Genomic DNA, 16,095 nt, shown 5'->3' with positions numbered 1-16,095 from the left:
GGACCATCTATGCTGTGGAAGTTCAGACCAGCTTCTTCTGCCAACAGGATTCACCAAGGGGCCTTCAAGTGCTCTTTTTGGCTTTGTGCTCTCCAGATGTGCACATTTCACTTCTCAGCTCTGGGGAGGTGAAGGCTTCACATCTGGAAAGGTGAGGTCCACACCTATTGTATTGTATTGTATTGTATTGTATTGTATTCTATTCTATTCTATTCTATTCTATTCTATTCTATTCTAATTATTCTATAATTCTATTGTATTCTGTAATTCTACTATTCTATTCTTTAATTCTATTCTATTCTTAATTCTTATTCTATTCTATTCTATTCTTCTATAATTCTATTCTATTTTGTAATTCTATTCTATTCTTTAATTCTATTCTATTCTATTCTATTCTATTCTATTCTATTCTATTCTATTCTATTCTATTCAACTCCCTTTAATTCCTATGTTCTGCTTTATTTGCAAATTATCATAACCAATCTGAAATTAATATCCTTTCATCCCTCCTAAAAATTTAAGGGGGGGGGGAGGTTGGAAGGAAAGTTTGAGTTGTTTTTTTTAAAAAAAGTAATATTTTATTCTGTGAGAAACTGAACAAATGGAAGGACAAACGATGAAACGAGGACCGCCCTCTGAGGGATCCCACGGCTTGTGTCTAAATCAGAGGCAATCGCGCACCTGGGTGTGGGTGGGTGTTTGTGCGTTTAATTACACAGCCACACACACACACACACATCCGGGAATCTCCAAGCTTCTTTGGACTTATTGCTTATTGCAACACTCCACGTCGCGTTTCCTCCTGGCTGCTTCAGGCAGTGAGTCAAACGGGCGAAGCCTCTTCCCATTCCCCAAGTTTCTCTTTTCCTGAAAAGGGGCTTATGGGGAAGAATCAGGTGTGTGTTTATTTGTTTGGCTGTGTCTGTGTGAGTCTGTGGGTGTGACTGTGTGTTCCCTCTGCATGTCAGGTGCCCTTTGCACCTTTGGTGTCTCCGAAGATGGGCAGATATTTACCGGGTCGATATCGACTCGGCCAAGGGGGAGAGTTGTGCTGCCTGCGTTGTGTTTCTGAGCTTGGTGCCACGCCTTCCTCTCGCCCTTCCCTACCTCGAGCTGCTGGCTCCAGGTGGCGTGAGCAGGACGGTAGTTTTTCACCACGATGGCAGGCGGATGTTCTTCAGGAATGGCGTCCAGGTCGAGGAGGTCATCGTCCGACTCGTGGTTGATGGAGTTGAGGCCTTTTTCTCGGATCTCTTGATACAAACGGGGGTCTGGCAAAGAGAACAGAACAGAATAGAAGCTGGAAGGGAGCCTGGAGGTCTTCTAGTCCAGCCCCCTGCTCGAGCAGGAGAACCTCCGCCATCTCGGACAGGTGATTGTCTAGGCTTTGCTTAAAAAATTTCTGGTGGCAAGCTGTTCCACTGGTCGATTGTCCTCACTGTCAGGAAGTTTCTCATCCCGGTCAAAGAGATGCTCTGAACTCAAAAAGAGTTTTGCGGGTCAACGCACAAAAACACTTTGGTGGGACAAAGCAGCAACCACAAGCCCAGGGCAAAATCTAGTTCCGCATAACAAATCAACAGAGTTGGAAGGGACCTCAGAGGTCATCTGGCCCAACCCCCTGCTCCAGCAGGAAACCCTATACGATTTCAGACCAATGGCTGTCCGATCTCTTCTTTAACAACCTCCAGGCCTGTCCAACGTTGGCAACTTTTAAGACTTGAGTTTTCAACGTTTGAAGAAAGGAAGATCAAAGGCGGGGGACGGCGCGGGACTCACCGTCTTTGAACGAACCGCCGTGGTGCTGCAGGCGCTTGCGCCCCAGAGTCCGCTGTGGGGAAGATGGGAGTCTGCCGTCAGTGCGTGAGGCTGGAGTCCCCCCACCCCATCGTTGCCTGGTTCAGCCAGGCCGATCTAAAAAGGGCTAAATCAGGGCAACTGGACCAAAGTTTATTGAAACTAAGATGCTTCGTTACTCATCCAAATAGGGGTAGCCTTTGGCTTGCAGCGAATTGAAGATTAACATTATATCATCATCATCATCATCATCATTATTATTTTGAACTTATTAGACCTGAATATTCTGACTTTGCAATAAAAGCATCCTACTTGGAACTGCCTATATATGCAAATGCTACCTTAACAGCTCTTAGGCCCTTGGGCAGGACTAGAACTGTTAAGTTTTCTTCCAGTCCCAGACTGTGAATCGAATTGAATATTAAATCAATAATAATAATAATAATAATAATAATAATAATAATAATAATAATAATAATAATAATAATAATAATAATAATAATAAAACTGGTTTTCTTCCAGTCCCAGACTGTGAATCGAATTGAATATTAAATCGATGATAATAATAATAATAATAATAATAATAAACTGTTAAGTTTTCTACCAGTCCCACACTGTGAATCGAATTGAATATTAAATCAATAATAATAATAATAATAATAAACTATTAATTTTTTACCAGTCCCACACTGTGAATTGAATTGAATATTAAATCAATAATAATAATAATAAACAACTGTTAAGTTTTTACCAGTCCCACTGTGAATTGAATTGAAGATGAAATCTTAATAATAAATAATGAACTGTTATGTTTTTACCAGTCCCAGACTGTATTTCGAACTGAAGATTAGATCTTAAATAATAGTAATAGTAATAATAATAATAATAAGAAGAAGAATCAACTGTTAAACTTTTACCAGTCCCAGACTGTCAATCGAATGGAAGGTTAAATCTTAAATAGTAAATAATAACAAATAAATAAAGCAGAGGCAGACCTCGACTCACGACATTCAAAGTTACAACGCCACTGAAAAGGGTGGCTTATGACCGCTGTCTTTTTCACCTACCTTGTTCCTGGCCGGGGCCCGGCTAGCGGGGGGCTTGGCGTCTTCCAGCACCGGCCTGAGACCCTCCGGGGCCCTGACCGGCTCGGCTCCTGCCCCGTTCTTCAGGTCCTTCATGGCCGCCCGGTAGGACAGGCTGCGCAGGTTGCGCTTCAGCGTCCCCTCGCCTGCGTCCAACTCGTCCTCCAGTTCATCCTCCAGGGAAAGGCTGGGCGCCGACAAGCGCTTGGGGTCGCAGCGGACCCCCTCTCTGCCCCCCACCACCCCATCAGAGAAGCTCTGGGGGCGGGCGGGAAGCTTGGACTTGGGGTTTTCGGCTAAGCTCTTGGGGATGAGCTGCTGGGTGCCCACCTTGAGGGCGGCCGGGCTTTCCGTGCTCAGGATGACCCGCCGCGGAATGGAGAGCGGGGGCGAGGGCTCGGCCGGGTGGCCGGCATCCTCCAACGAGGTCACAGAGACGCATTTCCCACCCGGAGACAAGCCGTTGTTGCTGATGGGTTGATGGTCCAGGAGGGGACTTTGGCCCCCCGGAAAGGTGGTTGAATGCCGTTGGGCCATGTCGATCCCAAAGACCCCTAGAGGGAGGGAAAAGAGAGGGAACCCTGGCTTAGCCAATAGCCACGATTAAGAGAGAACATCACAAACTGGGATTTAACAAGGACTCAGAGGGAAGAACTGTTTCTTTAGTCCTGGTTTTTTTTTTGGGGGGGGGAGACTTTCTTTCGTTCCTGCTTTACTCTTTATTTGTCTGTTAATTTTCGTGCTCTTTATGTGTGTGTGTGTGTGTGTGTGTGTGTGTGTGTGTGTGTAGAAGTAGAACTAGAAGTAAAAATAAAAGTAGAAACAGAAGATGTAGAAATAGAAGAAGTAGAAATAAAAGTAGAAATAGAAATAAAAGTAGACATAGTAGAAATAAAAGCAGAAATAGAAGTAGAAGTAGAAATGGAAATGGAAATAGAAGCAGAAGTAGGAAGTAGTAGAAGTAGAATAGAAGTAGAAATAAAAGTAGAAATAAAGGTAGAAATAGTAGAAATAGAAGTAGAAATAGAAGTAGAAATAGAAGAAGTAGAAATAAAAGTAGAAATAGAAATAAAAGTAGACATAGTAGAAATAAAAGTAGAAATAGAAGTAGAAGTAGAAATGGAAATGGAAATAAAAGTAGGAGTAGAAATAAAAGTAGAAATAGAAGTAGAAATAGTAGAAATAAAAGTAGAAAGAAATAGAAATGGAAATAGAAGCAGAAATAGGAAGTAGTAGAAGTAGAATAGAAGTAGAAATAAAAGTAGAAATAACAGTAAAAGTAGAAATGGAAATAGAAGTAGAAATGAAAGTAGAACTAGAAGTAGAATAGAAGTAAAAATAAAAGTAGAAATAAAGGTAGAAATAGAAGTAAAAATAAAAGTAGAAATAAAAAAAAGAAATAGAAATAGAAATAGAAATAGAAATAGAACTAGAAATAAAAGTAGAAATACAGTAGAAGTAGAAATAAAAGTAGAAGTAGAAATAAAAGTAGAAATAGATAAAGGTTTATGGTATCAGAGAAAGTTGGAAACAGACTACAGGACACCAACCCAGATCAGCCTTCAGAATCTGGCATTGAAAAAGGACAATTTGGGGCAGGATTTTACAGACCGGATCTTTAAAGCTGGACTTGGACAGGGAAGAAGAGGAGGAGGAGCACGCTGGCTTTTCTTGGCACAAGCGTGCACACTCGCTCGCTCGCTCCTGCACACCCACACGAACCCAGGGGCCAGTTTAACCGGTCCTACCACTTTTCCAAAGGTCACTTGCAAGCAAGCCCAGCTTGGATACAGAAACTGCTTTCTCTTCTGTGCTAGCTGGCTGGGCAAAAAAAAATAAAAAAAAAATATTACCATTGAGCAGTACCCTTGTCACTCTGAACGGTCACTAAATGGAGCTGTCGTAAGGCGAGGGCCACCCGTATGCGTATATATAGAGAGAAGAAAACTTTACAGCTAATAAAATTAATGATCAGCGAGCTGATCGGCGGAAGAGCTTTAAAGCTCTTTAAAGCTCATCAAAACAAAACAAAACATGACATCCAAAACAAACTTAAAGGCAATTAAGAAGCCAAAAACTGTCCCCAGGAAAAAGATTTTTTTTAAAAAAAAAAACGGAGTGAAGGATTTGAAGGGGGAATGCTGGAAAAGAACTGCAAAGGATTTTCACTCTCTCTCACTCTCTCTCTCTCTCTCTCTGTGTGTGTGTGAGAGAGAGAGGGAGAGAGAGAGAGAGAGAGAGAGAAAGAGAAAGAGGGAGAAGGGAGAGAAAGAAAGAAAGACAGAGAGAGAGAGAGAAAGAGAAAGAGGGAGAAGGGAGAGAAAGAAAGAAAGACAGAGAGAGAGAGAAAGAGAAAGAGGGAGAAGGGAGAGAAAGAAAGAAAGAAAGAAAGAGAGAGAGAAAGAGAAAGAGGGAGAAGGGAGAGAAAGAAAGAGAGAGAGAGAGAAAGAGAAAGAAGGGAGAGAAAGAAAGAGAGAGAGAGAAAGAGAAAGAGGGAGAAGGGNGGACCATCTATGCTGTGGAAGTTCAGACCAGCTTCTTCTGCCAACAGGATTCACCAAGGGGCCTTCAAGTGCTCTTTTTGGCTTTGTGCTCTCCAGATGTGCACATTTCACTTCTCAGCTCTGGGGAGGTGAAGGCTTCACATCTGGAAAGGTGAGGTCCACACCTATTGTATTGTATTGTATTGTATTGTATTGTATTGTATTGTATTGTATTCTATTCTATTCTATTCTATTCTAATTATTCTATAATTCTATTGTATTCTGTAATTCTACTATTCTATTCTTTAATTCTATTCTATTCTTAATTCTTATTCTATTCTATTCTATTCTATTCTATTCTATTCTATTCTATTCTATTCAACTCCCTTTAATTCCTATGTTCTGCTTTATTTGCAAATTATCATAACCAATCTGAAATTAATATCCTTTCATCCCTCCTAAAAATTTAAGGGGGGGGGAGGTTGGAAGGAAAGTTTGAGTTGTTTTTTTTAAAAAAAGTAATATTTTATTCCGTGAGAAACTGAACAAATGGAAGGACAAACGATGAAACGAGGACCGCCCTCTGAGGGATCCCACGGCTTGTGTCTAAATCAGAGGCAATCGCGCACCTGGGTCTGGGTGGGTGTTTGTGTGTGCGTTTAATTACACAGCCACACACTCACACACACACACACACATCCGGGAATTTCCAAGCTTTTTGGACTTATTGCTTATTGCAACACTCCAGACCAAACGCAAACGTTGCGTTTCCTCCTGGCTGCTTCAGGCAGTGAGTCAAATGGGCGAAGCCTCTTCCCATTCCTCATGTTTCTCTTTTCCTGAAAAGGGGCTTATGGGGAAGAATCAGGTGTGTGTTTATTTGTTTGGCTGTGTCTGTGTGAGTCTGTGGGTGTGACTGTGTGTTCCCGCTGCATGTCAGGTGCCCTTTGCACCTTTGGTGTCTCCGAAGATGGGCAGATATTTACCGGGTCGATATTGACTCGGCCAAGGGGGAGAGTTGTGCTGCCTGCGTTGTGTTTCTGAGCTTGGTGCCACACCTTCCTCTCGCCCTTCCCTACCTCGAGCTGCTGGCTCCAGGTGGTGTGAGCAGGACGGTAGTTTTTCACCACGATGGCAGGCGGATGTTCTTCAGGAATGGCGTCCAGGTCGAGGAGGTCATCGTCCGACTCGTGGTTGATGGAGTTGAGGCCTTTTTCTCGGATCTCTTGATACAAACGGGGGTCTGGCAAAGAGAACAGAACAGAATAGAAGCTGGAAGGGACCCTGGAGGTCTTCTAGTCCAGCCCCCTGCTCGAGCAGGAGAACCTCCACCATCTCGGACAGGTGATTGTCTAGGCTTTGCTTAAAAAATCTCCAGTGATGGAGCGCCCACGATTTCTGGTGGCAAGCTGTTCCACTGGTCGATTGTCCTCACTGTCAGGAAGTTTCTCATCCCGGTCAAAGAGATGCTCTGAACTCAAAAAGAGTTTTGCGGGTCAACGCACAAAAACACTTTGGCGGGACAAAGCAGCAACCACAAGCCCAGGGCAAAATCTAGTTCCGCATAACAAATCAACAGAGTTGGAAGGGACCTCAGAGGTCATCTGGCCCAACCCCCTGCTCCAGCAGGAAACCCTATACGATTTCAGACCAATGGCTGTCCGATCTCTTCTTTAACAACCTCCAGGCGTGTCCAACGTTGGCAACTTTTAAGACTTGAGTTTTCAACGTTTGAAGAAAGGACGATCAAAGGCGGGGGACGGCGCGGGACTCACCGTCTTTGAACGAACCGCCGTGGTGCTGCAGGCGCTTGCGCCCCAGAGTCCGCTGTGGGGAAGATGGGAGTCTGCCGTCAGTGCGTGAGGCTGGAATCCCCCCACCCCACCGTTGCCTGGTTCAGCCAGGCCGATCTAAAAAGGGCTAAATCAGGGCAACTGGACCACAGCTTATTGAAACTAAGATGCTTCGTTACTCATCCAAATAGGGGTCGCTTTTGGCTTGCAGCGAATTGAAGATTAACATTATATCATCATCATCATCATCATCATTATTATTTTGAACTTATTAGACCTGAATATTTTGACTTTGCAATAAAAGCATCCTACTTGGAACTGCCTATATATGCAGATGCTACCTTAACAGCTCTTAGACCCTTGGGCAGGACTAGAACTGTTAAGTTTTCTTCCAGTCCCAGACTGTGAATCGAATTGAATATTAAATCAACAATAATAATAATAATAATAATAATAATAATAATAATAATAATAATAATTAAAAACAAACAAACAACTGGTTTTCTTCCAGTCCCAGACTGTGAATCGAATTGAATATTAAATCAATGATGATAATAATAATAATAATAATAATAATAATAATAATAATAATAATAAACTGTTAAGTTTTCTACCAGTCCCACACTGTGAATCGAATTTAATATTAAATCAATAATAATAATAATAATAATAATAATAAACTGTTAAGTTTTCTACCAGTCCCACACTGTGAATCGAATTTAATATTAAATCAATAATAATAATAATAATAATAATAAACTATTAATTTTTTACCAGTCCCACACTGTGAATTGAATTGAATATTAAATCAATAATAATAATAATAAACAACTGTTAAGTTTTTACCAGTCCCACTGTGAATTGAATTGAAGATGAAATCTTAATAATAAATAATGAACTGTTATGTTTTTACCAGTCCCAGACTGTATTTCGAACTGAAGATTAGATCTTAAATAATAGTAATAGTAATAATAATAATAAGAAGAAGAATCAACTGTTAAACTTTTACCAGTCCCAGACTGTCAATCGAATGGAAGGTTAAATCTTAAATAGTAAATAATAACAAATAAATAAAGCAGAGGCAGACCTCGACTCACGACATTCAAAGTTACAACGCCACTGAAAAGGGTGGCTTATAACCGCTGTCTTTTTCACCTACCTTGTTCCTGGCTGGGGCCCGGCTAGCGGGGGGCTTGGCGTCTTCCAGCACTGGCCTGAGACCCTCCGGGGCCCTGACCGGCTCGGCTCCTGCCCCGTTCTTCAGGTCCTTCATGGCCGCCCGGTAGGACAGGCTGCGCAGGTTGCGCTTCAGCGTCCCCTCGCCTGCGTCCAACTCGTCCTCCAGTTCGTCCTCCAGGGAAAGGCTGGGCGCCGACAAGCGCTTGGGGTCGCAGCGGACCCCCTCTCTGCCCCCCACCACCCCATCGGAGAAGCTCTGGGGGCGGGCGGGAAGCTTGGACCTGGGGTTTTCGGCTAAGCTCTTGGGGATGAGCTGCTGGGTGCCCACCTTGAGGGCGGCCGGGCTTTCCGTGCTCAGGACCACCCGCCGCGGAATGGAGAGAGTGGGCGAGGGCTCGGCCGGGTGGCCGGCATCCTCCAACGAGGTCACAGAGACGCATTTCCCACCTGGGGACAAGCCGTTGTTGCTGATGGGTTGATGGTCCAGGAGGGGACTTTGGCCCCCCGGAAAGGCGGTTGAATGCCGTTGGGCCATGTTGATCCCAAAGACCCCTAGAGGGAGGGAAAAAGAGAGGGAACCCTGGCTTAGACAATAGCCACGATTAAGAGAGAACATCACAAACTGGGTTTTAACAAGGACTCAGAGGGAAGAACTGTTTCTTTAGTCCTGGTTTTTTTGGGGGGGGGGGGGAGACTTTCTTTCGTTCCTGCTTTACTCTTTATTTGTCTGTTAATTTTCGTGCTCTTTATGTGTGTGTGTGTGTGTGTGTAGAAGTAGAACTAGAACTAGAAGTAAAAATAAAAGTAGAAATAGAAGAAGTAGAAATAAAAATAGAAATAGAAATAAAAGTAGACATAGTAGAAATAAAAGCAGAAATAAAAGCAGAAGTAGAAATGGAAATGGAAATAGAAATAGGAGTAGAAATAAAAGTAGAAATAGAAGTAGAAAGTAGAAATAGAAATGGAAATAGAAGCAGAAGTAGAAAGTAGTAGAAGTAGAAGTAGAATAGAAGTAGAAATAAAAGTAGAAATAACAGTAAAAGTAGAAATGGAAATAGAAGTAGAAATGAAAGTAGAACTAGAAGTAGAATAGAAGTAAAAATAAAAGTAGAAATAGAAGTAAAAATAAAAGTAGAAATAAAAGTAGAAACAGAAGTAGAAATAAAAGTAGAAATAGAAATAGATAAAGGTTTATGGTATCAGAGAAAGTTGGAAACAGACTACAGGACACCAACCCAGATCAGCCTTCAGAATCTGGCATTGAAAAAGGACAATTTGGGGCAGGATTTTCCAGACCGGATCTTTAAAGCTGGACTTGGACAGGGAAGAAGAGGAGGAGGAGCACGCTGGCTTTTCTTGGCACAAGCGTGCACGCTCGCTCGCTCGCTCCTGCACACCCACACGAACCCAGGGGCCAGTTTAACCGGTCCTACCACTTTTCCAAAGGTCACTTGCAAGCAAGCCCTGCTTGGATACAGAAACTGCTTTCTCTTCTGTGCTAGCTGGCTGGGCAAAAAAAAATAAAAAATATTACCATTGAGCAGTACCGTTGTCACTCTGAACGGTCACTAAATGGAGCTGTCATAAGGCGAGGGCCACCCGTATGCGTATATATAGAGAGAAGAAAACTTTACAGCTAATAAAATTAATGATCAGCGAGCTGATCGGCGGAAGAGCTTTAAAGCTCTTTAAAGCTCATCAAAACAAAACAAAACATGACATCCAAAACAAACTTAAAGGCAATTAAGAAGCTGAAAACTGTCCCCAGGAAAAAGATTTTTTTTAAAAAAAAAAACGGAGTGAAGGATTTGAAGGGGGAATGCTGGAAAAGAACTGCAAAGGATTTTCACTCTCTCTCACTCTCTCTCTCTCTCTCTCTCTCTCTCTCTCTGTGTGTGTGTGTGTGAGAGAGAGAGGGAGAGAGAGAGAGAGAGAGAAAGAGAAAGAGGGAGAAGGGAGAGAAAGAAAGAAAGACAGAGAGAGAGAGAGAAAGAGAAAGAGGGAGAAGGGAGAGAAAGAAAGAGAGAGAGAGAGAGAAAGAGAAAGAAGGGAGAGAAAGAAAGAGAGAAAGAGAAAGAGGGAGAAGGGAGAGAAAGAAAGAAAGAAAGAGAGAGAGAGAAAGAGGGAGAAGGGAGAGAAAGAAAGAAAGAGAGAGAGAAAGAGAAAGAGGGAGAAGGGAGAGAAAGAAAGAGAGAGAGAGAGAGAGAGAGAAAGAGAAAGAGAAAGAAGGGAGAGAAAGAGAGAGAAAGAGAAAGGGAGAAGGGAGAGAAAGAAAGAAAGAGAGAGAGAGAGAGAAAGAGAAAGAGGGAGAAGGGAGAGAAAGAAAGAAAGAGAGAGAGAGAAAAAAGAGAAAGAGGGAGAAAGGGAGAGAAAGAAAGAGAGAGAAAGAGAAAAAGGGAGAAGGGAGAGAAAGAAAGAAAGAAAGAAAGAAAGAAAGAAAGAAAGAAAGAAAGAGAGAGAGAGAGAGAAAGAGGGAGAAGGGAGAGAGAGAAAGAAAGAAAGAGAGAGAGAGAAAAAAAGAGAAAGAGGGAGAAAGGGAGAGAAAGAAAGAGAGAGAAAGAGAAAAAGGGAGAAAGGAGAGAAAGAAAGAAAGAAAGAAAGAGAGAGAGAGAGAGAGAAAGAGGGAGAAGGGAGAGAAAGAAAGAGAGAGAGAGAGAGAGAGAGAGAAAGAGAAAGAGGGAGAAGGGAGAGAAAGAGAGAGAGAGAGAGAGGAAAAATGGAATTTGTTGAAGTTCGGTGCCAAATGTTTGAAAAATATCCGGGAAAGGAGGTAAAAAAAAGGCCCTGGGATCGAAGCAAATTGTAAAAGAGAGCTTCCTCAGCTGGCAGCCGGAGCGAAGACTACAACCTCCATCATCCCCAGCTAACCATCCCCATCATCCACAATTCCCCCTTCGCCCCACCCGAATGGAAGAAGCCGTTTTGAGAAAGCAAAACTACTTGGGGCAACCGAGACGAACTGTGATGTTCACACCCACCCATCCACCCACACACAAACACACACCCCCAGGGCTTTCTCACCCGTTTGGCAAAAATAATCTGATTTTTGTGCATATTTACCATGCAGCGGTTTCAAATTCAGCAGCTTTTCATCCCCGCAAGGCTGGAAACGGGAGGGTGGCAACGCGGCCGGAGAAAGCCGACGTTTGAAGGATGCCCGGTCATCTCACAGCTGGGGTCGAGGATCCCCCCCCCCAAAAAATAAAACAAAAAGCCACTTCAACACGAGAAACTTCGGGGCCCTCCACCACCAAGGCACCCCCAAGCAGACCGGAGGGAGCTAAAGCAAGCGCAGGCAAGGCGCAAACCAACATCCCCCCCTGTCAGATTTGCAGGGTGTGTGTACAATCCCAACATTGTTTACAAGAGATTAATCGGCCTCGGCCGAGCCTTTTTTGGGGCTTGGCTTTGAACCGTGTTCAGCTGGCTTCGGGGCGAGGCACAGCTGCAAACAGCTCTCATCAGGCGGGTGTTGAAGTCAGTTGAGGGACCATCCTTGCTGCACAACAGCAGTTGTGATTGTGCACACCCAGGTCCCACCCTCCATCTTCAAGTGCCCAAGTTAGAAAAAAATGCGGCGTTAAATGACAAACAGGCCATTTGGGAAGCACAAGGACGCCACCATTCTTTGTCCAAGCTCTGTGCAAAATAATTTAATATTATTAATATTAATATTAATTTTAATTTATTAAAATGTATTATTAATATCAATTTTCTACCGTATAAGTATGGCCAAGTGTTGGACACTAACTGGAGCGGAAAGGAAGAGACCGGGATTCTTGCCAACGGCAGATCCAGCTCGCTTCCTCGCTAGCAACATAACCATGGTTTGCTCTCCTGTTTTTCCAGGATAAAACTTTCAACTTCCCGATCGGAGTCATCTCCTGGTGGTCTCCCATCCCTGCTCTTAATCAGATGGGGGCAGAATCAGGATCCCACCCGGCGGGATTCTAACCCAGTAGGGACAAGGAGGCCGCTCTGCCTTGCGTGAACTGAAACTGATGAGAATTCACACCCGAGGGTGAGTCTTGGATAGCTGGTTGTGTGAAAGCAACAGCTTTGCCTTAAACAGGGTTGGGGCAAGGGTGTTGCAGGGACACAACCTCCACAGGGAGAGGACCGGAGCATGTATTGTGTTAACTCCACCCGCATTCCTTCCAAGGCTTTCAAGGGACACCGATTAGACCTGGGACAGGCATGTTGGGGCCCGGCAGATGCTAACCCAGGTTAGAACACCCCGCCCCCAGCATTCAGACGTTCGCTGAAGGCGGCTCTCTTGTGCATGCCAATCTCGCTTCCCGTTTCTCAAAAGGCTTCCTTCCTCCCCTGTGGGAAAGGCTTCTGTTTTTCTGCCTCGTTCTCAGGCAGCTGGAGAATAACAGAGTTGGAAGGGACCTTGGAGGTCTTCTAGCCCACCCCTCTGCTCAAGCAGGAAAGCAGCCCTAGTCAAATGGTTGTCCAGTCTCAAAAACCACCACTGTTGGAGCCCCCACAACTTCCGGTGGCAAGTCGTTCCATTGGAAATTTCTTTGCAATTTCTCTCCGGACCAAACACCCTCGTATCCCCCCCCCCCGGAATTCCTCCCAAGACTTCTCCTGGGACGGAATTGGGGGTGCCCCAAAGAGGTCGGAACACCCCCCCCATTCGCTTAGGAGGAAAGCAAAGGGGGGGCTGCCAAGCGAGGCTAAAGGAGACCCCCCCTCCAGGAGGGGCGCAGGAGCCGCCGCCCTCTCCAAGGGGCCGGAGGTCTCCAAAGCTTTGCGCAGGGCTCGCGCGTCCCCCGGGCGCAGCTTTCCTCCCCTCCATCCTAAACCCCCACTTGGGAAACCCCTCCAACCGAGAGGGGAGGGACAGAGGAAGGAGGGGGGCTTCCCAAATCAGGATCTAGAGACCCCCCCCTCGCCAGCGCGCTTCCCCAACCGCGCGCCCCTCTCCAAACGCGCGCCCGGATGCCCACCTGCCTCTCCTTTGCTGGGGAAGCCAGCGCACCAGCCGTCCGGAAGCGCGCAGGGCGAGCCCAGCGCAGGTTTGCGCGGAACCCCGCCCGGCGGAGAGGCACACCTGTCCCTGCGCCCTGCCAGGCGCTTTTTCCGGCTGGGCGGGGCGGAGAGGAGCCGCGGGAGGCGGGGGCGGAGAACCGGCTAGATTCTCTCTCTTTCTCTCTTCCCCCCCCCCTCCACCAGCAGTTGCATGGATCTGTCCAGGTGGAGACTGGATCTCCCCAGGTGCAGAATGGATCTGTCCTGGTGGAGACTGGATCTCCCCAGGTGCAGAGTAGATCTCTCCTGGTGGAGACTGGATCTCCCCAGGTGCAGAAAGGATTTCTCCTGGTGGAGACTGGATCTCCCCAGTTGCAGGAAGGATTTCTCCTGGTGGAGAATGGATCTCCCCAGGTGCAGGGTGGATCTGTCCTGGTGGAGAATGGATCTCCCCAGATGCAAAATGGATCTCTCCTAATGGAGAATGGATCTCCCCAAGTGCAAGGATGGATCTCTCCAAGTGCAAGGATGGATCTCCCCAGGTGGAGGGTGGATCTGTCCTGGTGGAGACTGGCTCTCCCCTGGTGGAGAACGGATCTCTCCTGGTGGAGAATGGATCTCTCCTAATGGAGAATGGATCTCCCCAAGTGCAAGGATGGATCTCCCCAGGTGGAGAGTGGTGGAGACTCAGGGTGCAGGAAGGGCGCAGGAGCGGGGAAGGAGAGGGTCTCTGGGGCGGGAACCAAACCTTGAATGGGGGGGGGTAAATGGCTTCATTTGTGCCCCCCCCAACTCCTCCTCCTACTCTTTGGGGGGGCGCCCCCTTGCAGACAAAGGACTCTCTGGCTCTTGCCTCCCAGGAGTGGTTTTACAGCTTTTGCTTTTCCTGTACTGTATGGGTTTTATTATTATTATTATTATTCACCTCTGCCCCCTCCCTTAAAAAAATATTATTTTAAAAAATCTCACTTCACTAGAAGCTTGGGAGAATTTGCAAGCAGGTCCAGGCAGGTCCAGGAGGAGGAAGCAGTTGGAAATTTTCCTTCAGATCTTGTATTTTATTTCTTTCTTTCTCAACTTATCTCTTCTCCCCCCCTCCCTCTCTCCTTGGCTTTCTTGACTTATAACTGTTTATTTACTGGAAACACTTCATTTAGCGACGGCTCAAAACTGCAAGGGCGCTGAAAAAGTGTGACTGGCGACCGCTTTTCACACTTAATGACCGTTGCGGCACCTCTGTAGGTCACATGATCAAAATTCAGCTGCTTGGCAACTGACATGTACTTAGGACGGTTGCAGAGTCTCCCGGGGGGTCACGTGATCCCCTTTTGCGACCGTCTGAGAAGCAAAGCCAATGGGGGAGCCCAGATTCACTTAACACACGTGTGACTGAACAAGTGCAGTGATTCACTTAACGACGGAGGGAAGAAAGATCGTAAAATGGGGGGCAAAACTCACTTAACAAACGTCTCGCTTAGCAACGGAAACTTTGGGCTCGATTGTCGTAAGTCGAGGTCTGGCTCTAAACGTTAAATTGCTCACGCAATCTGGACTTACGTGCTGCCTTCCTTCCTTGCGTAGTCCTGGGGTCGGCGGAGAGATCCTCTCTTAAGGCCCGTTGGATTCGGCAGAAGTTCCTTCCAGAGGACTAGAAACTTAACAAGATTTCAATTAACCGCGCCTTTCACAGCAATATATCCAAATTATGCTGTCAGACTCACCAAAATTCCTGCTCTGTCCGTCAGGAACTCTCCACGGATGCTGAAGAAACCCCGGGTCTCCCCCACTTGGGCGAGACTAGTTTTCAATCATGGCTAGGAAGTTGTTAAAGTCTTCCCCTAGGGCTGGAAAGGGACCTTGGAGGTCTTCTAGTCCAACCCTCTTCCCATCCAGAAAAGCAGTTGTAATCTTCAGAGTAGGCTTTCCCTACAGCGGGTGGGGTAAAAATGATCTTCATCTACATCAAAAATCAAATATTTTGTTATTTAGGGGGAAAAACAAAAAAAGCTTCAAGGCACCTCCGACTTCTAAAACCGGGGCGCCCTCTGCTGGACAAAGCTGCCAACTGCTCAAGAAAAAAAAATCAGTAAAGGATTTAAATTTGATATAGTGCGTTGTTTGCTCGTGGTTTAAATATTAATTATTATTTGGGGGGGTGGTTAATGTATTAATACCTATAAGTAAGATTTATGGGAGGTTCTTTAAACGTTCAGGATGTTAATGTAAGGTGGAATTATAAACCAAAGCTTTGGAGGTTGACTTTCTCAAGAATTTGGCCCTCGGATGCCATCTAAGGCTGTGTCTCAAAAACCTTATTTTTCCTTCCTGTGTTAAGCAGCAAGAAATTTTGCTTCCCATAAACCATGGTTTAAAGCCGCAGGGCTTGGATTTCCCACGGAAAGCTAAGCTGAGATTCAACCAGACACGTCTCCAAGTTGGTGGCCCTCTTCTACCTCAGAGGGCGAGAAGGTACGTTGCTACAAGCCAGGATCCGGTTTGAAGCGATCCCGGATCGTGAAACTTAAGAAAAGGATCCTGATTTGCCGAGAAGATAAACCTTAGATAGGTGGATAGGATTCCTTTTCAACAAGGAATTGGAAATGTGGACTTCAATAGCACCCCAACTGTGGCTTGATTTCCGAAACGTTTCATTACCAAACTAGGTAACGTATTCGGAGGAATTGAAGGAAGGTCGGTGTCGGTGTTTTTCTGTCGATAAGGGCTTCGTGTGGTCTTGTGATGGGGAGGTCACATTGGGTGAAGGTCCCATCAGGTGAG

The 16,095-nt window shown here is 45.4% G+C and overlaps 1 protein-coding gene across 1 annotated transcript in view; it reads right to left on the bottom strand.

The window, feature by feature from the left end:
* Nucleotides 1–3,419, bottom strand: part of ARHGEF16 (Rho guanine nucleotide exchange factor 16) — a 14,354-nt gene extending 10,935 nt beyond the window's left edge. Inside the window, exons 1-3 of the mRNA XM_029284663.1 lie at nt 2,865–3,419; nt 1,780–1,831; nt 1,108–1,271 (exon numbers count right to left, since the gene is read on the bottom strand). Coding sequence (XP_029140496.1) covers nt 1,108–1,271; nt 1,780–1,831; nt 2,865–3,419 — 771 coding nt within the window. The remainder of the gene's footprint in view (nt 1–1,107; nt 1,272–1,779; nt 1,832–2,864) is intronic.
* Nucleotides 3,420–16,095: the final 12,676 nt, after the last annotated feature.

This window comes from Protobothrops mucrosquamatus, unplaced genomic scaffold (assembly GCF_001527695.2).
Source record: "Protobothrops mucrosquamatus isolate PMUCROS unplaced genomic scaffold, P.Mucros_1.0 scaffold805, whole genome shotgun sequence".
Lineage (NCBI taxonomy): Eukaryota > Metazoa > Chordata > Lepidosauria > Squamata > Viperidae > Protobothrops > Protobothrops mucrosquamatus.
This window is presented reverse-complemented; position numbering and strand designations above follow the sequence as displayed.